Here is a 22,495-nt window from a genome sequence, read left to right on the forward strand (position 1 = left end):
TGTTCTTGACTTCATCAGAGGGTTGCGTCTCTTTATATGTTCAGCTCTTATTGAGTGAAGATATTTGCTTCAATGTGCAAAAGAAGTAAAGAAATGCAGATATGCGGTGCATGTTTGCATGTGCAGTAAGTCCGTGTTTCTGGTGACGGTGAGCTTTTTTATTCTTTGACAGAAAGTCTCTCTCATAGTGGCCTTTCTGTGGGACAATAAAGCCTCTCCAGGAGTTTGTGTACTATTTTCCAAATATTGGTACTGAGAAGTATTCTCAGACCTATTTGAGAGTTACAAGTTGGGAATCAGAGGAAAAAGGGGCAGTGATCAAATCAGTGACAATAATATTAAATACATCTAAGATCTTGTTGTTAAATGTGGTGAATGTTAGCATTTTTAAACCTCCACAGTATAATAACCAATAAAATCATGCAGTATTATAATAGCAAATTCCTGGAGAGATTGTTTAATATTGCTGCAGCACTCTGGTAAGAAGTAAAATATTCATGCAGTTAATTTTATAATTTATCATTCAACATGAAACAGTGGATGACTTATTTTTTTGCCTTGTAGAACAGAAAGGCTTTTGACAGAGCACAGAAAGCAAAAAGGAAAGAGAGCATGGAGCTCCAAAAAGCTGCAGGGGAAGTAGAGATTAGACAACTTAAGCAGCGGGTCCAGGAGCAGGAGGCTTTGCTGGTTGAAAAACAAGCACAGCTGGAAACGCTGGAAGGAAAAGTAGAAACACAACAGAAGACAATCAGGGATCTAACCTTTCAGAAATCACAGCTTGAGCATGACGTTCATCAGTATTGTACCAAGTTAGAAATAGCAGTAAAGGACAAAGCTACCAGTGAGCAGGAATTAAGTCACACAAAACTGTTAATTGAGCAGTCAGAGGCCAAGTGGTCTTTAACTCAGAAGAAACTAGAGGACCTCTTAAAGACAACAAATAATGGCCAAGATCTTAAGAAACAGAGTCCCAAACTTCAGAGAAAGATTAATGAAAGTGATCTGGCTCAGCAGCCTTTGGCATTTGAAAGTCAGTTGGCAGTTAACAATGTGCCCGAGTCATCTTCAGTTCGAGAAAATGGCAGCATGATGGTGGATGTTCTGCAGCAGAAACAAGATGAACTAGTTATGGTCCAAAAAAGAGCAGAAATGGCTGAGGAGAAAGCACAGAGTTATAAAAAGCTGTTGGATGACAGCAATAACAGACTGAAGAAACTTCAGATGGAGATGGAAACTGAAAGGATCAATATGAGACAGAAATCAGATGATCTCCAGCAGGAAGTGCTGACCATGAAGAAATCCATCAATGACCTTCAAGAGGAAATAAGATCTCTCCAAAGAGCAAAGTCCTCATTGGAACAAAACACCTTTTTCCAAAGCACTGAAGTAGAAGGCCTTAAAGAGCAGCTGAAGATCACCCAAGGAGAACTACATAAGAAAATCTGTATGGAGCAGGAAAATATTTACAAGATTAACAACTTAGAAGAAGAGGTAGTTTCCAAGCAGGCAGTAGTAGATCAGCTGAAGTTTAAATGCAATGAGCTGACAAGGAATAATGTCTCATGTGACAGTGATATTAGAGGTCTACAGATCCAAATAGAGTCACTGGAAAAAGAGAGATCATTTTCTGAACAAAAGATCAAGTCTTTAAAGAGGGAGATAGAGAGCTGGAAACAGCAGCTTCAAACTGCTAAGGAAGAAAACAACTTAATGAAGAGGTCTGAGCAGGCGTCACAGCTCAAATGCAAAAACCTTGACGCAGAACTTCAAAAAAGTGAATTAGTTGCTTCTCAATTGCAGAAAAATGTAGCTGAGTTAAAACAGATAAATATGGAAATGGAAAAGAATCTGAAGAATGTAAGAGCTAAACTTGATCAGGTGACGATGGAAATTGAAAGCAAGGAACAGCAAATCAAAATATTTAAGTCTCAGGCAGAGGGCACCAAATCACAGGTTAGAATTATTGAGGAGGAGCTGAATAAGAAATCCCAGACCTCCCATGAGCTTCAGATGAAACTGCAGGATTACTGTGAGGAGGTGAGGAAAATGACTGAGCTGGAGCAGAAAATCAAAACACTCAATTCAAATATTGCCAGTTATGAGAAAGAAATAACAACTCTGAAATCAGAGCTGAAGTCAGCGTTTGCTGAGAAGAATTCTGCAAATCAAAAGATCCACATACAAAATGCAGAAATTAATGATTTGAACCTGGTGCTCAAGGAAAAAAATGCTGAACTGCAAAAACTATCCGCTGAGAGTCAAAAACATCTCAATAAAGTCAAAGCATTAGACGACGAGCTTTTCAAACATAAGCACAATATTAAAGGGCTAACTAGCAACTCAGAGAAAATGACAGAAAACCTAAAGCAGGAGATGTATGCTCTTCAAAATGAAAAGAGAGACGCAGACAGGAAAGTAGAGAACTTGAATGTTAAACTTTCAGAGTTGAGCTCTTCCCTACAAAGAACTAAAGATGAATTGTTGAAAGAGACCAAAGAAAGACAAGTCAATGAATCAAAAATATTGCAGCTGGAGACTGAGCTTGAGAAAAATAAAGTGACAATCAAAGAAGTAATGTTGAGTTCTGACAAATCCAGATCAAATCTGCAACATGAAAATGTGATCCTTAAGCGGGAGAAAGCTGAGGCACTAGAGAAAAGCATCTCGCTGGGATCTGAAGTCAGAATGATGAAAGAAAAGCTGCAGCGTGCCCAAACAGAAGCCGAACAAAAGCAAAAAGAAAACTCTGTCCTTCATCTGAGGTCCCAGCAGATGGAAGAACAACTTGAGAAGTGCAAGAAAATGCTAGACGAATTGAAGAGTAAACTAGAACTTCAGAAAGAGGGCTATGAGAGGCAGTTGTTGCTAGTGCAGACTGAAATAGAGAAAAAACTAATTGTACTTCAATCAGAAATCTCAGGTGACAGTGAGAAGTCAAAACAGCAGCCACATAGTGCAGAATTAGCCGAGATGCTTAACAAGTATTTCAGACAAGACATCAAACAGGTAAAAACAGTGCATCAAACCACTGTGGTAACAAATCAACAAACGGACCAACAGCTGCAACTGCAGATCAAAATAGATAAACTGCAGCAAGAAAGAACACAGCTCGGACATGACCTCTCAAAGGCAAACTCACAAATTGCCCAACTTGAGGAAGACAAACTTAAACTCAACTCAAAAGTAAGCTCTTTGCAAATCCTTTGCAATGAACAGTCAAATGCATCAGCTAAGTTTAAACAGCTGTTGGCAGATAGTGAGCGCCAACTGACACTGAAGGACAAAGAAGCAAGATCTCTTCAGGAACAAATAGAGTCGTGTGTCAAAGAGGTTAAAAGTCTTCAGGAAATGCTCGGGGTATACATGAAGACTGAAAAGCAGAGGATAAACAAACAGGAAGTAACTGAAACCAGTCATCACTATGTGAAAGACAACGAGGCTGCTTTGTTGAAGACGGAACATACAGTGCTGCAGAAGAGGGTGCTCTCTTATGAAAGTGCAAAATACAAGCTGGAGGACCAGAATCTCAAAATGAAAGTGTCCTCAGAGGTATGGATGAAGATAGTTCAGGATTACTGCAAGACAGTATCATATTTATTAGCAAACAGTATATTTAAATGTAATACACTTTTACTAATTGATGCTTTTTTAGAATTATTTATTATAAACTATTTAGAAACTGTAGTTATATGTAACTGTAGTCTTCTGTAACTTAAAAGATCTTCCAATGTCACATCTACAGATGGCAGCGATGGAGAAAGAAAACATTCTTGAAGGAATTAAACAAGCCAAACAAGATACGATGGAAGTCTTTCAAAGCCAAATCCTTCATGATTCACCAACAAACAAAACTTTCAATAGCTCTACTATATATCAAACTCAAACTCTCCTACAAAAAGTACAAAATGTGACCTATAAGAGCCAAATCAAACCTGATGAGCCCATGACTGTGACAACACTTGGATACATGGCTCTGTGTGGACTAACCGACCAACGGCCAAGTGAAACTGTAAACAAGGGAAGAGAAGAAGGCGGTTCCCAAAAGCTCCCAGAATTCAAGGGCAGCACAAGTATTCAAAACGTAATCAAATTTAAGCTCTTGGATGAAGAGGTTTTGGTCTTCGGCAAACCAAATTCTGTTGCTGGAGTTTATGTGGAGTCAAGTAAGAAAAAGATTTCCTTCCTAGAAGCTGCTGAGAAGGGCTTCTTAGCAAAGACGTACGCTGTTGAGTTCCTGGAGGCTCAGGCTGCAACAGGAAGCCTTACAGATCTGGCCACAGGTCAAACACACTCAGTTGCTGAAGCTCTGGAGAGAGGTATTATAGAGACAGGCCTGAAAGACAAACTGATAGAGGCTCAGAAAGCTGTTAGCGGCTACATCCATGCTGGCAAAAAGCTGTCTGTGTTTCAGGCCATGGAGGAAAGGATTCTCGACAGATACAAAGGCAAGAGGATCCTTGAGGTTCAGGTAGCCACTGGAGGACTGATCAATCCAGAGAGCGGTGTCAGGGTGCCGGCTAGTATTGCTGTTGATCAGGGTCTTTTGAACAAGGAGACACTACAGAGTCTGTATGATCCAGTCAGTAACCCCAAAGGTTTCCACAACCCTGACAATGGGCAGAAAGCATACTACTCTGAAATACTGAAGACATGCCTTTATGACATCGACGGCGGAGTATTTCTCTTCCCGTTTGGTGAGAGACATCTAACAAACACCTCTCCCACAAGTTCTCATAGAGTGTCTGTTGTCATCAGCAGCTGTGGCTTCGAAATGTCAGCGTATGAAGCATTCAAGGGGGGACATATCGACAAGAGGATGTATCTGTTTCTGTCACAGCAGGAGAGCGAATGGGAGCAAAAGTCCATAGTTGACGCCAGTGGAAGCCCACTTAACATCATTACTGATATCAAAAGTGGCCGACAACTTTGTCTAGAGTCCGCTCTAAGTCAGAGGTTTCTTGAAACATCGGAGCTTGAAAGCTATCGCAGTGGGCATCTTAGTATCTATGAGATTGCGGACATCATATTTTCAAGAATGGTTGTTGTGGAAGATGTCAACAGCCCCATTGCTGGTCTGTGGGATGTCACTCTGGGGAAGCGGCTGTCAGTTCTTCAGGGTTTTCAACAGGGCTTTATTGATAGAGCCACTGCCTTAAGGCTGTTAGAAGCCCAGGCCTGCACTGGAGGTATTTATGATCCCTCCTCAGGGGAGAAGGCGACTCTCTCGGAGGCTCTCAAAAGAGGTCTTTTAGATGAGGCTTCGAATCAGCAGCTCCAACAGTTTGAGCAGGCATTTCATGGCATCGTTCACCCCAAGACTTCAAAGACTTTGTCTATTTCCCAGGCTGTACAGGAAAACCTCTTGCCAAAAGATGTCGGTTTTCGCTGTATCGAATTCCAGCTCCTGACTGGAGGATTGGTAAACCCTGACACTCACGATAGAGTCTCACTTGAAGAAGTTATTCAGAGCGGCCTTGTTGACAAAGTCACTGCAGGTATACTCAAAGATGAGAAATTCCAAACCAAAAGCCTTACCTGTCCAAAGACCAAGAGAAGAATCACGTTCAGGGAGGCTATTGAAAGAAGTGTCTATGACTGCCACACAGGGTTAAGGTTACTGGAGGCTACAAGAATTTATGGATATGGAGCCAAATCAACATTTCATTATGTTTGGGCGTATAAGCAATAAACATTTTTAATTATATGCTTGTCCATAGCATAGAAGCAAAACCTGCACATAGGATTTCCATGGGTTTTGTGTTTGTATGAGGTTACCTTGACTTTACTGTTTTAATGTTCTTTTTTTGGTTTATACACATGTTTTAATACAGCGGTTGATGCAACTGACAATGATTCCTGAGCTTTGGTGTTTTTAGTAGATTATAAATGTGTATCGGCAATGCCGCTCCCTGTTTGTTGTTTATTTTATGTAACAAAGTTAACAATCTTGTCAAAAACCCATCTGTTTTAATTCTAGAGATCTGTTGATGAGGAGAAGAGAGAGCATGGTGATAAAGTTAGCAAGCTATTGCATTGGATGTCCAATGTGAAACAGACCCCAAACAATGATGAGAATGCTCTGAAAGATAGCAATGCCAACACAGACGCTTCTAATAAGCCCCAGGTAAATGATGTGCATTGTTTGTGGTGTTTGTCGGTGTGTTGTGTTTGCATATGCTGCCACATATTTCTTATACCTGACAAAATGCTTTGGTTTAATGGTGAAGAGGATTTTTCTAATCAAAATGAAATGCACAGTCCTTTGCTGTCACAGTGTATGACTTCTAATAAAAATGCACATTCTACTTTCTGATTCAGTGAATCCAGATATTTTACTCTGTAGACAGTGGTTGTAGTTACTTTATCATATCCCCTCTTCACTTGGCTTACAAAAGCATGGTTCATATAATGGATTTCATTTCATGTCACCTCCAACTGATTCAATAACACTAGTTGCACAAGCACTTATATTTCAGAACAACCTCAGTGACCAATAAATTAAATCAGCCCAACAGGTTGTTGAAATATCAAGATACATTTTTAGTTTGTCCCTGTGTGTCTAAGGACACATGTAGTATAAATATAGCCCAAAGCTGACATTATTCAATTGAAATTTGAAATGCACCTTACATGTAGGTCTACTGTATATCACAATAGCACTCTTAATCGTGATTAAAAAAAATTCTGAGAAGCAGTTTAGTAATCCTGAAGGAATGGGTTGTCATTAATGGTTTGACAGATCTATCCAACTTAATAGAATATTAAAGAGAATTTATCAATGTATTAAAGACGTTCAGACACATGTACTATGCTTACTTGCATTGACAATGCGATTTTTGAGGTTGTTTTCCATCTTTGTGGCCAATTCAGATCAGTGATCGGGCCAAACTATATATTGATCAAACGCTTTTAAAGCACACCATCCAGCCAATTATTCACACTGTCCATTCAGTACATTTATGTACTCAGTATGTTCTTGTGCTGTAATCTAGATCCATGTAAACGAGATCCATGAATATTGCAACCAGAAAAAATACAGGGACATGAATAAAATGTTTGATAATTATCATTAATTGTTAGGATTTTCATACACATAGAAACATGTCAGTACTTTGGAGGCAGTCATGGCTTTGGAAAAAAATGATTTTTTAAAAAATGTATTTATTTTTACATTTTTCAACCCAAAATATACATCAAATCCAATTCCAACAATTCCAGTGTAATAATGAAAGCTTTGGACTTTCTATTTTATTTTTTTATCACATTACGAAACCATCTCTCTGACACTTCTGAACACACTGAAAGTGTTTCTAATATTCTGTCCCAGCATGTAAGGGAGTGAAAAAATAATGCTCAATCAGCCAGATACAACAATTCTACAAATGACCGCCTGAACCACAGAGTTGAATCAACTCCTCTTTGACACATTCTGAACAAATGTTAAACAAATGTAATATTTATTGCATTTATAGCTCTTCTATTGGATTACCTTATTTTGTGCAGGGTTTATATTTAATTGAGTCATTGGCGTGTACTCTATGTTTTTAATCATTCATTTATATATCGTATTTAAACAAGTCAACTGAAACATGTAATTCAAGCTTATAAAACAATCCTAGTGTGTGCATGTGTGTGAGCTTTGTGTCCCCGTTTATCATAATCATATTAGTGACAATATTGTACAATACCTACTCAGTAGTTAATCAAAAATAAAGAAGTGTCATTGTACTGCATATAAAGTGTTAATATGCCACTGTTTGATGTTCTAGGTGTCAGTCGAGGAAATGGTAACTAAAAAGGAACAGATTGCAGAGGCACTGAGGGCCACACAAATGATGCTGAACAAACACAGTGACAAGTAAGTCCTGCTACTGTCACCCACATGCAAAAGACTTTGTCTGCTGTTTACAGTCTCAACCTCAATCTTTGTGTTTCATCTTACAGAATGACCGAAGAGGAAAGAGAAAAGGCCCAGGAGCAGCTGAAGGCACTCAATCAGGCCTACAATGACCTCTCCCAACAATGTTTAGAACAGACCACCTCTGCAGAAGAGGTTGGTCACTGGGCTGCTCCTTCTATTGAGTGGTTTGCATTCATGTCTTATAATGGGTTGAAAAACAGTGCCACCTGATGTTCAGCTGCATGACTAACCTTTTTCTACTCTCCTTTGTACAGTCTGAGCAGTTGTCTTTTGCATCACTCCTTTTATTCCATTACACTGGATCATTAGGGACAGGAAACGAGGTTTATACAATTGAAGCCCAGAGAATCTGTGTATGTTGTAAACATGCTTTGTTGCGCCCGGCTTTAGTCTGACATGTCGCCATTATTAATGTGCTTAACTTAAAACGTAAACAGGATAACGATATGACACATAACCCTTTACCTACAGTATGTGATGTGACTAACTACCCTCTTTTTGCAAGATGCTGGACACTGCATTCCCAGATGCATGATAGCTTTAAGTGTTTTATCCGTCACTCTCCAATCTTGCACTTGTGCACATGATGTTTTAACATGCCCATATTTGTCTGGTGGTGAGTATACATTTTGTCTCGCTTTTGAACATTTTATTGCAAATTTGACATTTAGTAGACAATACAGATTTTGATGCTGAAGCAATAATTTGTAAATTTTTCATTTTCTGTAGGAAAAGTCCAGTAAGTCCAGGGATGTAGGGCTTGTGACCGGACCCATGAGTGGCCTGATTGCTCCCATAACTGGAGTCACTCTCCCAGAGGCCCAACCGGTGACCTCCGTCCTCTTTCAGTCCGAGCCACTTCTCTGTCTGGACCGGGATAATGCTTTCAAACCAGATCTCAGCTATAAATCCACACTGAACCACTTGCCAGAGTTAAATGAAGCAAGCAAGTGCATACAGAATTCACATGTCTCCTCTGTGTCGCTCTGTGACATCGCAGCAGCTAGGGCAGAAGCCGCGTATGATGACATGATCATCAAGATGATAGAGGTCAAACAAGCCAGTGATGGACTGGAGGTGTCCTACACAGGGGACACACTGACCCTGGAGAGGGCATTTCAGAGCGGCTTAATACCTGCTTCTGTTTACGTAAAGATTCTTCAGAGGCAAAAGGATATGATGAATCCCAGCACTGCTGAAGATGTGTCACGCTTAGAGCCTGTGCCGGAGGTTGAACCTTGCGAGGTCAATGGACTGATATTAAAGTGCCTCAGCAGAAATAAATCACTGACATCAGGGAGGGATATTAACACTCTGAGGTTTTGTCAAGAGGGTTTAAGTGACCAGGAGACCATGTCAAGGCTGTTAGGTGCTCAGGTGGATGTAGGTGACCCCAGAGAATGTCAACATGCTGTTGAGGTGTCAGAGGATGGTATGAGTAGCATTGGAAACCTCCAAAATGGAGATGGGCTGAAGGTGGATGCAGCCGTTCAGTGTGATTTGATGAGATCTAGCAGCACACTCACTGTGCTTGGAAATCAGCAGCAGTTTATGGGAATAGTGTTGCCTTCCTCTGGGGAAATCCAGACTGTGTCCACCACAGATGAGTTTACCAGCAGACTGTTCAGTAATCGGGGAAAAATAGCAGCTTTTTACTTTCCAGAAAATTCCGAGGTGGTAGACATTACCTCTGCCACTAAAAATTATTTGATTGACAGTTACACAGCAGAGTTTTTGAAATCTATAGACATCCCTGATGTGTTTCCTGATGTTGATCACCTTAATGAAAAGTATTCATCTTGGCTTATGTATAAAAAACTCTCAGTTGATGGACGCTATCATGCTGGAGACAGTTCAGAAATTGATAACATCCCTACTCACGCAGAGGCAAAGCAGTTATTTATCTCCTACATAATGATAAACACTTACACAGATCCCAACTCAGGACAGCGGGTCCTAATACTCGACAAGCAGCTGAGTAAAATGGTTAAAATCTTTCTTGAAGATTCAATATTTTCTGAAAACACTGAGAAAAATGTCACTTCTCTGACTTTAAATGTTGCCGATCTTTCAGAACAGGTAGATTTAAAGATCCCGCTACACATAAATGAGGAAACAGAAGATTTAATGGAATACACACAACATACTGGTGATCCCAATTTAATTTCCTCAGGAAATGGAATACTTACCTCTGATGAAAACACATATACAAATGCCAGGGCTCTAAAACAGGATCATGTCAATGGATTTTTAGTAGATAATGACATTGACTCGGTGACAGATAAAAACATGTGTCCAAACCAAACTAATTGGACAAAGTCAGATGAATTTACGGAACCAATTTGTGGAAATAATTTGCAAACTGATGTTGAAGGTGCAGATAGTGAAAGTCTTGATATTCCAGTGTTTTCAGTCCTTCACACTTTATGTTCTGTGAACAGAACAAATGTTGGCTCACCAACAAGGATGTTTGACTCTGAGTGTTCAGTAAAATCTTGCCGTCAAACACTGCCATACTACGATCCTGACTCCCTTTGTAGTGATTCAAAAGGTACAGATGTTACCCAAGCTGAGTTTTTATGCTCTGAGGATTTGGCGGAGGGTGAAAATGAGCAAGACTATGCTGTTCATCTTCTGAAAGTGCAAACAGAGGAAGGGGGCATTTTAGACATCACCTCTGGGAGACGTTATGACCTGGAGGCAGCTCTCAGTAAGGGCCTAGTTGATGAAACGACGGTACTAAAACTGCTTGCCGTACAGTCAGATGAAAAAGGAAGTGTTGTTGGTAATGAGGAGGGCACGATGTCTGTTTTAAAACCGGCAGTGTCAGATGGATCCATATCCTCAAACATTGCTTTTCCTATGGCACAGCAGAGCCTTCTGAGATCTGGTTGCACCATTAGTATAAGTGAGTCAGTACAGTCCGGATTAGTTAAAGATGACCGTGTTGACGGTGACGGGGCCCTTAACTCAGACCCCAAAGCCTGCATTTACCCAGAAGAGAACTGTCCTCACTCCATCTTTGACAAAGGTTTAATTAATATTAATGAAGATGACAACGTGCAGCAGCCGACTGAGAGGAAGGTTGCTGCCATTGTGCTCGATCTGACCAATGAGGAGGCTAATAACAAAGAGACAGAGAGTGAGAATGCAGATGCAGATGTAGATTGTGAGACAACAGGAAACGTAGAAAAGATGAGTAATTATCATCACGAGTGTCTCATGATCTCACCCTCCTTGTGGAGTCAGGTTGCTGCAGAGTGTGTTCATCACATTGACAAATTGCCTTTACTGGCTGAAGACAGGGACTCGCAGGGTGTAATCAGCCAGCTGACAGATACAGCTGACTTATCCAGAGTTATGATAGAAAACACTGCTCCAACTACCCAGTCGCGTCCATCTAGTCTGAGTGACGGAACCTCCGGCATCAGCACTGATCCAGAAAGCCAGACTCAATATGCCACTTCGACTAAACACTCTAAATCTGACACCTTGTCCTTTGATGATGAGTTTTTCATGGCTGGATATGATGTCCGAGTGGGAGATCAGACAGTTAATAAGAGTGAATTAGACATGTCCTCACCACATCGCGATGTGTTGTCTGAGGAAAGTACAATGGAGTATGACACGAGTGCAGTTCAGTCACCTTTGGACAGTGAGCCAACTCCAATTAGAGATTACTCATCGCCCGGGGATTTGGTGGAAAGTGCACTTATCTCAGTTTCCAGGGGTAATGGTAACTATGATGACAACATTACAGAAGGTGGCAGCACAATCACATTACCTCAGCAAACTGCACTTCAGTCAGAAAGCAATTTTAGTGTTGAATCTGAGCCCAGCTGCTCTCAAAATTGTCAGAGTACGCTTGTTGGTGAGCAATCTCAACACACACCTGTTGTTTCCAGTGAAGTCATTGCAACACATTCTCTCAGTCTCAATTGTTCTGATGTAGAGGATTCCGAGCAGTACACTTCAGCTACCGCCAGAGTTTCTCTTGAAACAGTACCGGCTGATCGGGATTTGTCAGGTTCAGGTCACAGTGTTACATATGATGTTGATTTAAACACAGAGGGTCTTTCCCTTGAGAGGCAACATGGGGGCATTTTCCCCATGACCTGTGATACAGAACAGATGCATATGTCACAAAATGCACAGAAAGCAGAGACAAGTGATAAACAAAATGCAGATATTGGTGGAAAGGTCTCTGCATTAGAAATGAACTCAGGGCAGTCTGAAACTATAATGGAAGTACAGTTACAATCTAATATTCCACCAGAGGAGAAAAGATTACATGTGTGTGCTTCTGAGCATCCCCACGTAGTTACTGATTTCCTGTCAAACAGCTGCACTAAATCTGATGTTTCCTCTTTAGCTCCATCAGTGTTTTCTAATGCCGTAGGGACATGTGTAGATGACATAGGGGAAATTATTACAAAAGAGAGCTATGTCAGTGATTTGCAAAAGGCACAAACTATTGCTATAGTTCAGAATACTCCACAACCTTTAGACAAAGGCGTGGGAGACACACCTCATGGACTCATAGAGAGCAGTCACCCAGACCTTCTCATGGATTTGCTGAAGCAAAATGCCCTCAGTTTAAACAACAAAGACGAAGGGAACTCAGAACTGATACTGCAGGAAGAGAAAGTCAATGAAAAGACAGAACAGTCCAATGCTCCAAATATCCAGCTGCAGCTGCTGCAGGTTCTTAAGACCGTTTCCTCAAGCCAAGACTTTTCAGTGCTTCAGGAAGTGATGGACACTCTGAGCTCTGCTCTGGGCGGGGACCCTCAGGAGGAGCGGCGGCACATACTAGAGAGCATCAGGGAGGAGAGCTCAGAGGAAGAAGATGAGGGGTCAGCAGATGATGACTTGGGTCACTCTTCTGCAGGCAGTCACCGAACATCTGCTCAGTTGTCTGCCAACTCAGTGGCCTGCAAAATTGAGGAGGTCAAAAATAAGGTATACTGATGTTATTTCAGTGTTAAGCTAACCCCCTCCCTTAGTTTTTGAGATGAGTAACATCTGTTCCACTTCTGTTCTGCGTTTTGTTTTCGGCAGCTGTTCTCCATCCAGGATTATTTGGAGTGCGTTGGGAGGCTGCAGGATCACGCTGATGTTTTAGATGATGTCAGAAAAGACCTTTTAATCCAGGCACCCATGGGCAACATCATGGAAGAACTGCATCTCCAAATAGAGGAATGTCAGGTTAGAAATTAACAGCTGAAGCACATTTGTCATATGTGGCATAAATTACCATCAAACAATATCATATGTTCTCAATTTATCATTTATGCATACACATATATGCATGAATTCCTGACCAAATGTGCTCTTTTATCCAGTCTCTGGAGTCTCAACTCTCTAGACTGACTGGTGTTCTGACGGCAGATATGGAGAAAGCCAAACAGCTCTTAAGTTCTGCCAGTGAGGGCATTCCCATACAAATCCACCAAGACTTGGCCTCGACTTATATGGAGTTGGGGCCAAATTTCACTGCTGTTTCCCAAATGTGTGCAGAAAGGAGTCACTCCCTAATTCAAGCAATGGAAGCGGGAAAGGTCAGGGTTCATTGCTAGTAACTTAAATAAAATGATGTAACAGTTGCATCAGCTATTGACAACTTTAAATGTGATTGTAGGTACATTTGGAATCAACGTACCAGAAACATCTTAGTGATCTTGATGAACTAGCGGGCCTCGTCCAAAACACCTCTGAGATGTGTGCCGTGGATTTTAACATGTGCGATGTGGACACACTGAAACATTTGATTCAGCAGAACAAGGTCTTTTTAAAGTCTAATTAAAAACATTCAATATCCACGCAACGACAGAAACTTACTCTGCATATGTCCATTGTTTCCTCCAGGACACGGAGAGAAATCTGCTTAAAGAAGCCAGACTCAAGTTAGAGGATGTCACGTTTGATATCCAGTGCTTTATATCTGAGCACGCTCAGTTCCTGAGTCCAGCTCAGAGCAGCTACCTCCTCAAGTTCCTCAGCACCACTCAGCGAGCACTCAGGGACCAGACAGAGAAACTTGTTACCCAGAGGAGCGCCTTAGATGTCCTGCTGGACACCAGGGAAAGGGAGAACCAGCAGAAGGTCTGCCTGTGGATATAAAATATCACAGATGTTTCCTTGACAAAACAACATAATGAATGCTTACATTGCATGTGGAGTAGGCTTTATAAGCCATGTTACTGGTCAGATTTACGCATTGGTATAGTATCATTTATGGATTAGAATAAAAATGTAGATGAACTCAAACACACTGAATAAGCACAGTTGCAGTACATGGAGAACTGAGAGAACTGGCAAAAGTTATGTTATTCAGACAAGTATAAAAAATGAATGAGACATATGAACCTCAGACATCAGAGCAGCAATAATTATTCAGCTCAAATATTGAACTTCTATGTTGTTTTTGTATGTGGATTTCAATTAAAAGCTGGACTTCTCCCAAGTAATGAGTATTCATAACAGTATCTCAAAGTCTTTTAATATAAATACTTTGTTAAATGTATTCTGAATTGAATTATTGGCTTTTGTTTCCAGGATTCAGATTTGGGAGGTTCTACTGTGAATGCCTAAATGTTTAGGAAAAATAACAACAATGCATGCTCAAGTGGTTGACCACTCCTGCAGACTAACTTTTGTGCTGGTTGTATTCTACAGGCCTCCAAGTCTCCAGAGAACAATTAACAGTGGACCAAATGCGCCTTGTCTGTTGGAAAACCACAACAAACCCATTAACACACATTGTGCTTATAACAATCATGAGACCAAAGTGGCGAATGGCGAAAAAGCATGTTTACAGCATACTAGATTTTTACACTATTATGAGAAATGTGTGAAAAAAGCAGACTTTGCATGTTGTTTCTAAGTGCTTAAATAGTTTCTTCTCCCTTGTTTTGATGTCTGTGTTCCTAAATAGTGGGGATGTTGTTTTTTGTATGTGAAGGTTTTATTGAGTGTGGATGTCTGTGCTTAACGACATATTTACTTTTTTTTTTATTCTTCCTGGATAGTCTTTACTGGAGAAACACAAGGAGTTTACAGAGAAGTTGGAGGAAGTGTGTGATAATCTCACCTTGACAGAAAACCACCTGATTGGTCATCAGCAACAGGCCGAAAATGCTAAGCGTGTCACGGACCTGCAGCAGTACCAGCAGGAGCATCAGGTTTAAAATACATTTCCTTTGCTTTTTAAGAAGTACAGCATTTGTCCAAGTATGTTTTCATCAGTTAAAATAAAATCTGTTTTATTCCATGACCCTGCTATTCCTGCTGATTTACGTTTGTCTGACCTCAAGGCTCTGCAGAAAGATGTATTGACAAACGCCAGTGCCTTGAATGAGGTCATCACCAGCACTAAAAAGTTTCTGGAGGAAAACCGGAGCAAGCTGACACCAGACCAAATCGCCATCATTGAGAGCAAATTGGAAGAGGCTAAGAGCAAAGCCAAGCTCATCAACCAGCGGGCAGAGGAGTCCAGGAAAGATCTGGAGAAGGTCGTTACCACAGCCATAAAACAGGAGAGTGAAAAGGTCAGAGTTCAGATTACTTCCATATATGTTGTCTGTAAAAACTATGTAATGCATCAGAATTTAAATTATTAGTTACAGTGTAATTAACATATTGCTAAACTTTATGTCCACGTATTATAAAGATTTTGTTCACTATTCTATTTTGTTAATATGTAATGTGTCTGTCCTTTCAGGCAGCAGCTGTTGAGCGGCTTGAAGAAAGTAAGAACAAAATCGAAGGTCTCCTGGACTGGATATCCAACATAGGGAATGAAAATGAGAGTCTGGATGAAACTGACCGTACAAGTAAAGAGAATGGAAACCTGCCAGAAGAAACCTCGGAGAAGGGACTGATAGGAGAGGAGGACGATGCCAATGGAAATGCTTTTCAGACCACTGAAAAGGATTTTGGCAGAGAGACCGGTGGCAAGAGCGACGCCTCCCTGGACCTCGATAAGCAATATGACAGGGTCAAGGTATAGTTGGCTGGTTGCAAAACAAAGTAACAAGCAGGCACTGACTTTCTCACGGCATTACTTGAGGCAGATCATTATGGTTACATCTAAAGTTGAAAGACACAAGTAGCAGTGCAGACATGTTCAAAGTAATAATGATATCAAATATGTCATAATCAATTTCTAAATCTGTTAAACAGTACATGCCAACAATTATAAAAGCCCCATTGCCAAACAAAGTTCAGAATTTAAGTTTATTAGAAAATGAAAGCGTTATCTTGTTATCTGTAATTAAAATATGACACTTAGAGCATTAGAAGAGATGGAGATGAAGAGATGGATAACTCTGTGAAATGTCAAATAGTTTCATTAGTATCAAGCAGGGAATAGAATCTTTAAGTCGAAACTGCAGTTAAGCATTTAAAGCCAATAAAGACAAAAAGTAAAGAAATAATAACTGCTATATGTGTTAGTATTGTGTCCTCAAGACTTTATTGTTCTCACAGGCCCGCCATCAGGAGATCCTGTCCCAGCAGCAGGATCTCATCATGGCCACCCAATCAGCTCAGGCTCTGCTCGACAAGCAGGCCGACGTGCTGTCTCCAGAGGAGAAGGAGAAACTGCAGAAGAACATCCAGGAGCTGAAGGGACGCTACGAGGCCTCGCTGACGCAGGCTGAACAGCAGATGAAGCAGGTGCAGTGTGTTCAGGAGGAGCTGAAAAAGTTCCAGCATGACTGTAAGGAGTTTGAGGGCTGGTTAGACCAGGCGGAGGGAGACGTGGAGGAGCTAGGAGCTCCTGCAGGCTCTCTCAATATCCTCAGTGACAAACTCCAGCGACAGAAAAGCTTCTCAGAAGATGTGATCTCTCACAAAGGGGACCTTCGCTTCATCACCATTTCAGGACAGAAAGTGCTGGACGTGGCTAAAGCCTGCGCATTAGATGACCCTGCAGCTAAGAATGCTCCACTGCACGTGGATACTTCAGGAACCTGTTCGGCTGTCAAGAATAAGTTGGACTCAGCAGCCACCCGATACAAAACACTATATTCACAGGTAGTTATTCCGCTATTAATCAGATTGATCTTTAGAGGTTGCAATGTCTTATTCTTGCCACTGGGTGGGAGCATTTGTCTTCATTGAACCTCTGCTGTGTAATGCCTCATTATGGTGCCACACCATCTTCTGTAGCTGTAAAAATGTCAGAGAAAGTGACAGTTTTCCAGCTATTGGTCATTGTTATCTTCATGTATTGATCCTTTGTACTTAATTTTCAGGTTTCTGAATATCTTATCACACATACAATATAATTCCATGGCTTCTGTTTCAGTGCAACCAGCTTGGCAACAACCTCAAAGATGTGGTTGACAAATACAAGAAATATGACGACTCGAGCGCTGGTCTTTTGAAGTGGCTCAACAGCTCAGAGGAGGAGGCCAGAAAGCAGCAATCAGAGGCCATAGCAGCTGATCCACAAACACTACAGAAACAGCTGGAGGAGACCAAGGCAAGAAAAACTGCAAGCCAGGACTAAAGTGCTTTAGGCCTAGTCTTGGTATTGAGTCCAACTTTAGAATATCGTGTTGAAAAGCTCAGATTTATCTCGGATTGTGGTCTTTTTTTATCTTGTCGTACACTTTTCGTACTTCAAATGAGACCTCTCTTAATCTTCAGACCAACACAGGAGTCATATGAAACAGACCTTCTGATCATTATTCCCTTGTAATTAGTGCAATTCAATTTGGTGAAAATTGTTTTTCTACAGTTAAAGTTCAAGAAGACTGGTGTTTGATATCTCCTTCCCTAAGCCAGAAGTTGTCCTTCCTAAAACTCTCAACATCTGTTCTTGTGGCTGTTAAGAAATAAAGAATAGCTTTATTTAGAAGGAACATGAGCAGAACTTTGAGCATTGACTGGGTTACAGGGTCATGGCACAACAGACCTGTCTTACCATATACAGTGTTTCCACTGACTTAAGTGCAACATAGTTATTTTTAGCCCTGTGTTCAAATTCAAACCCACATGTGAATAGTTTAACTCTGTTTTTTTTGTAGCCTACATGCTCCTACAGGAGGATAAGAAACTAGGCTGTCAAAGATTTTGGCTGCAGTTAGCTTGAACATTTCTCTGTAGGGAGGTAGTGACTTACAACATAGATATGCCCAGATAAGAGGCGCCTGTGGGCCCAACCAGGGAACACTGTACTTTAGGCTTTGGTTACAAATCACTGCAAATAATCCTGAGCCTTTCTTTAAGTGTAAGCAGACAGGTACAACTAACTATATCTGTGGAATGACTCAGTATTTCCATAGATATTGTCCAGACACTCTTGCACATATTTTTATCTTCAATCCATAATCTGTAAAGTAGAGAATCAGTGTAGAAAGAGGATATTTATTGATGTGGATACAGTTTTATTTTCTCTGACCTCTTCCTACTTACTGATCCACAGGCCCTCCAAGGTCAGATGACGGGCCATCAGACTGCTGTTGACACACTACGCAAAACAGCCGAATCTTTGGTAACATCTGAAGGAGACCTGCTGAGCAACCCCGACGAGATCCAGGAGACAGTAGGTGAGGGGAAAATCAAAGCAGGGAGCAGATTTTGCACCATCTACATAATATCTGAGAATTGAAATGATTTTATGTTATAAATAATGGGATATATATGCAAGTTATGCCAGTTGAACGACATTGAAATAACTTGAAATATCCTTTCAAAATTAAATATTTGAAAGTACAGCTTTAATAAATCATACATAAATCTCATAGCCCTAGAAAATGTTAGCGTTGCAACTTGTTACAGGTAGGTTGGTTGGTTGTTAAGCAAGCAGAATGTCCATTGGTTGCAAGCAAAAATTTCAACATAGCCCAAAGTGTCCTTTTCTAAAACGTACACAAATTATCTGTGTGAAATATGACTTTCATGGTGTCTCATTTGTATTCTTTCCCCTAGTCACTGGTTTCTTGGCTAACACTTAAAAATGCTTTTACGCCATCAAAATCTTTCAACTCATAAACGCCAAATAGGTTTCTGCTTTGGTTTGAAATGTTTATCCGATGGTGCGTCCCTAACAATGAGAAATTGTTCACTTTTAAACATAACACGATTTGTTTCCATGCGTTACAGATGACATAGTTGAGCGCTATGACAACCTGTCCAAGTCTGTAAGTGATAGAAATGAGAAACTGCAGATCACCCTGACTCGCTCCATGAGTGTCCAGGATGGTTTGGATGAGATGATGGGATGGATGGAGGGAGTGGAGGCCAGCGTGAAAGAGAAAGAACAAATTCCCCTGGACTCTGCATCCATTGGAGATATCCTCAGCAAAGAAGCAGTATGTTTTCTTGTCATCATTTGCAGTCCAACTATGTACTGCATTAATTATTTTATTTTTATTTAGATATTAAAAAATTGCTGTTTTCCATTCTGTATTTTTTAAGGCATTAGAGCAGGACATAGCAAGTCGGCAGAGCAGCATCTCAGCCATGAAAGCCAAGGTGAAGAAGTTTGTGGAGACGGCAGATCCCTCTGCTGCTGCCCTGCTGCAGTCTAAGATGGATGCTCTCTCCCAGCGCTTCTCTAATGCCTGTGACAAACATAAGCAAAAAGTTTCCCAACTGGAGCAGCTGAAGGAAAAGGTGGAACAGTTTGATGAGGTCGCAGGCAAATTTCAGCAGTTTGTTGTGAAGTGTTCACAAGAACTACATGAGACAGACGGGCCAGGGAAGACTTTCAATGAATTGTCTGAGCTAATGAAGGTAAATACACATACTTCATCATACATACATAAACGTCATCAAGAATTAGATTTTATACTGCAAAATGGCTTACTATTATTATTTCACTGTAGAATACTAAAGCTGAGATGGCTGAACATGCCAGTGATCTGGAGAAGCTGCAGACTCTGTCCAAGGAGCTGTCTGAAATAAGCCCTGATGGAAACAAAGCGCCAATCCAGAGCAAGATGGACAATCTCTCAAATATTTTCAGCACCTTAAAAGACTCTGTTAAAGAAAAGTAAGTTGGGACAGTGGAGGGAAAATGAAGGTATTTGGGATATTTTAACAATTAGCAATACGTCCTTGTTTGTATAATGTTTGTGACGAACGGAGGGATGCATGATATGATTCTTGTCCACTACAGGGAAGAGGAGGTATCATCCTGTCAGGACCAGCTGGGAGAGTTCAGATCTGCAGCTAGCGCTCTCACCAAGTGGCTGGAGCAGACCAATGAGAAAGTACCTGCGGTTCAGACAAGCAGCAGTGAGAAAAGTCTGGAGAAGGACCTGCAGATAGTTACTGTGAGTCATGAGATACATAAAAAGTCAACATTCTACTATAGAGACAGTGCTAATTCTATACACACATGCACACCTACACACCCCCACACCCCCACACAAGGGAATAGCACTGTCTCTATTTTGCAATAGATACTGTCATTGTAAGTTTGTTTTAATAGATAATAGTCCTATCCTCCCTAAACTCCCCACTATCCCAACCTGCCTTCTCTGCCAACTAATGACAGATATAATATCTGGGAGTGAAACACTACATTGTTTCTTTGCAAGATGTTATAGAAACGATTACAGAAGTAGACCCTGAATCTAGTGTGAAAAGCATTGCCATGCCCATATATAAGATCTATCTGATTAATCCATCATCAGGTTTTATTAGATGAATGGACATCCAAAGGCCCTGTTGTCCAAGACCTGAACAGTAAAGGATCAGCACTCTGCAGCCTCATCACTTGCCTCACATCCCCTGCCAAGACAAAGACCCCTAAAAAGTCAGGTAAGCATCACGTAACCTCATCTATTTGAATCATTCAGTGGAAAAGGGAAGCATGGTGTTTGGGTGCCCTTCTGAGTACTGTATAATCACTAACCATTAGAGATCATGGAATTATCTTTTGCCAACAACCCTTGACAGTCTGCCTGTCCTTCACACAAGCTTTGTCTTATGTCTTTGCATCAGCTCTTACTAATGGTGGTGCTCCAGGGAGCCATTCCTACCTAACCAATAAAGGTAATCAAGTGTGTATGTCTATGCTGCTGTGTAAATACTTCGTTTATGGTGTGGTGTGTAGGTATCATGACTGGTTTTCAAAACACTGCGGTGGTGCCATGCCAAGCAAGAAGCAACTTTTGAAAATCACTCTATGTTCAGATGATGAGACAAACACACTAGAGTCTATTGTTTAAGCCTCAACCAAACTCCATAGGGAGCAGAGAATTTTGCTTCAAGCTATTTCATAAATTAATCATATAAAGGTGCAAACATCTACACACAGAGAGCACACATGATAAGATTAGATGGGTACTATGTTTATTTGGCCTCATGCAAGAACATTTAAAGAACTTTTTCACATTCTTAAGACTCGAATTTTGCTCCATTTTTGGGCAAGTTTCATTCACAAAATGATCATACAAGAGTGAAAAGGAGAACTTCACATTGTAGAACTTTGTGTCCTGCTGTCGAAAAATCAGCAAATGAAAACGACTGAGGTGGTCAGGGAGATGGACAAGAGAACACATTAGCATAAACTGTTGGCTGCAGCAGAGGATGTTCACCTGGACACTGACCTGCATAAAGACTCTGAGGCAGCTGTTGAATTGTTGTTGTTGGAGGATACTTACGTAGACGTTATCGTGCCAAAATAACCATGGCAATAAAAAAAAGACAAAAAAGGAAAAGGCCAATACTCTAGCAGTAAACAATATATTAATTATACAATTATACATATTTTGTTTTATTCTTCATTTTTGTTGATTTCGTTTACATTTTAACTCCAAATTTATTCATGTTGAGGCATTGTAATTCATAAGTTAAACAACAGTTTTTCCCCCTCTGGAGAAAGTCAGACTAACAGTACATGACTCGTATGATGTGTTTGTAAATGCATAAGTTCTTGTAAATTACTTGTATGTGCCACCTCTGTGACATGAGTGGTTCTTGCATGAGGCCCAATGTCTTTTTTATTGAACTCATCATTTTCTGTGATGACCTTTTGGAAAGCGTGCAGTCACATTGATGATTTCCACAAATGCTTGAATGCCATTTGCTGGGAGTTGGTGATACTTTCCTCGCTCATATTCTGAACATACTGTATCACACAGCCATTATATTAAGAATGCCTCACTGTTATCATAACCTCACCATCTGACTATAAAAATAGAAAACTCCTTGAAAGGAAACTTAATAGAATTATTTTTTGATGTCCTCAGAGCTGATGGTAATTCAGCAGAACATGTCATTCGTCAACGAGGGATACGCGCGCCTGGGGGAAACGCTGAAGAGTCGAGCAGCAGAGCTGAGTAGTTTGGTGCATGAGGTCAAAGAGGCCCAAAAGGAGACGGAGGACATGATGAAGTGGCTGAAGGACATGAAAAAGACTGCAGCATCCTGGAACAATGCGGCCACAGAGAAAGATTCAGTGAAAACACAGCTGGAACAGCAGAAGGTACAAAAGTGTTTGTTGGACTGTTAATTATGTTCTAAAACTGCAAGCAGTCCTCACTGATTTTGTTCTACTGTGAATGAGATAGTCATCACCAGTCAAGTTGGAGATCACAGAATTCAGGG

At 40.7% G+C, this 22,495-nt stretch overlaps 1 protein-coding gene across 14 annotated transcripts in view; it reads left to right on the top strand.

The window, feature by feature from the left end:
• dst (dystonin) overlaps positions 1 to 22,495 on the top strand; it is a 108,787-nt gene that overhangs the window by 46,355 nt on the left and 39,937 nt on the right. For 12 of the 14 annotated variants that reach the window (XM_038737064.1, XM_038737067.1, XM_038737065.1 and 9 more), the window contains 16 exons: positions 5,981 to 6,127; positions 7,773 to 7,861; positions 7,948 to 8,056; positions 14,956 to 15,108; positions 15,241 to 15,474; positions 15,648 to 15,929; positions 16,415 to 16,963; positions 17,238 to 17,414; positions 18,360 to 18,483; positions 19,040 to 19,248; positions 19,355 to 19,672; positions 19,765 to 19,931; positions 20,058 to 20,214; positions 20,578 to 20,704; positions 20,888 to 20,938; positions 22,138 to 22,373. In XM_038737064.1, coding sequence (XP_038592992.1) covers positions 5,981 to 6,127; positions 7,773 to 7,861; positions 7,948 to 8,056; positions 14,956 to 15,108; positions 15,241 to 15,474; positions 15,648 to 15,929; positions 16,415 to 16,963; positions 17,238 to 17,414; positions 18,360 to 18,483; positions 19,040 to 19,248; positions 19,355 to 19,672; positions 19,765 to 19,931; positions 20,058 to 20,214; positions 20,578 to 20,704; positions 20,888 to 20,938; positions 22,138 to 22,373 — 3,129 coding nt within the window. Of the gene's footprint in view, positions 1 to 5,980; positions 6,128 to 7,772; positions 7,862 to 7,947; positions 8,057 to 8,653; positions 12,887 to 12,985; positions 13,133 to 13,269; positions 13,486 to 13,565; positions 13,710 to 13,792; positions 14,030 to 14,955; positions 15,109 to 15,240; positions 15,475 to 15,647; positions 15,930 to 16,414; positions 16,964 to 17,237; positions 17,415 to 18,359; positions 18,484 to 19,039; positions 19,249 to 19,354; positions 19,673 to 19,764; positions 19,932 to 20,057; positions 20,215 to 20,577; positions 20,705 to 20,887; positions 20,939 to 22,137; positions 22,374 to 22,495 lie in introns of all 14 variants that reach the window. The other 2 variants (XM_038737078.1, XM_038737066.1) reach the window with 2 other exon arrangements.

This window comes from Micropterus salmoides, unplaced genomic scaffold, assembly GCF_014851395.1.
Source record: "Micropterus salmoides isolate LMB-PRFRI ecotype aquatic unplaced genomic scaffold, ASM1485139v1 Ms_hic_scaffold_22, whole genome shotgun sequence".
Lineage (NCBI taxonomy): Eukaryota > Metazoa > Chordata > Actinopteri > Centrarchiformes > Centrarchidae > Micropterus > Micropterus salmoides.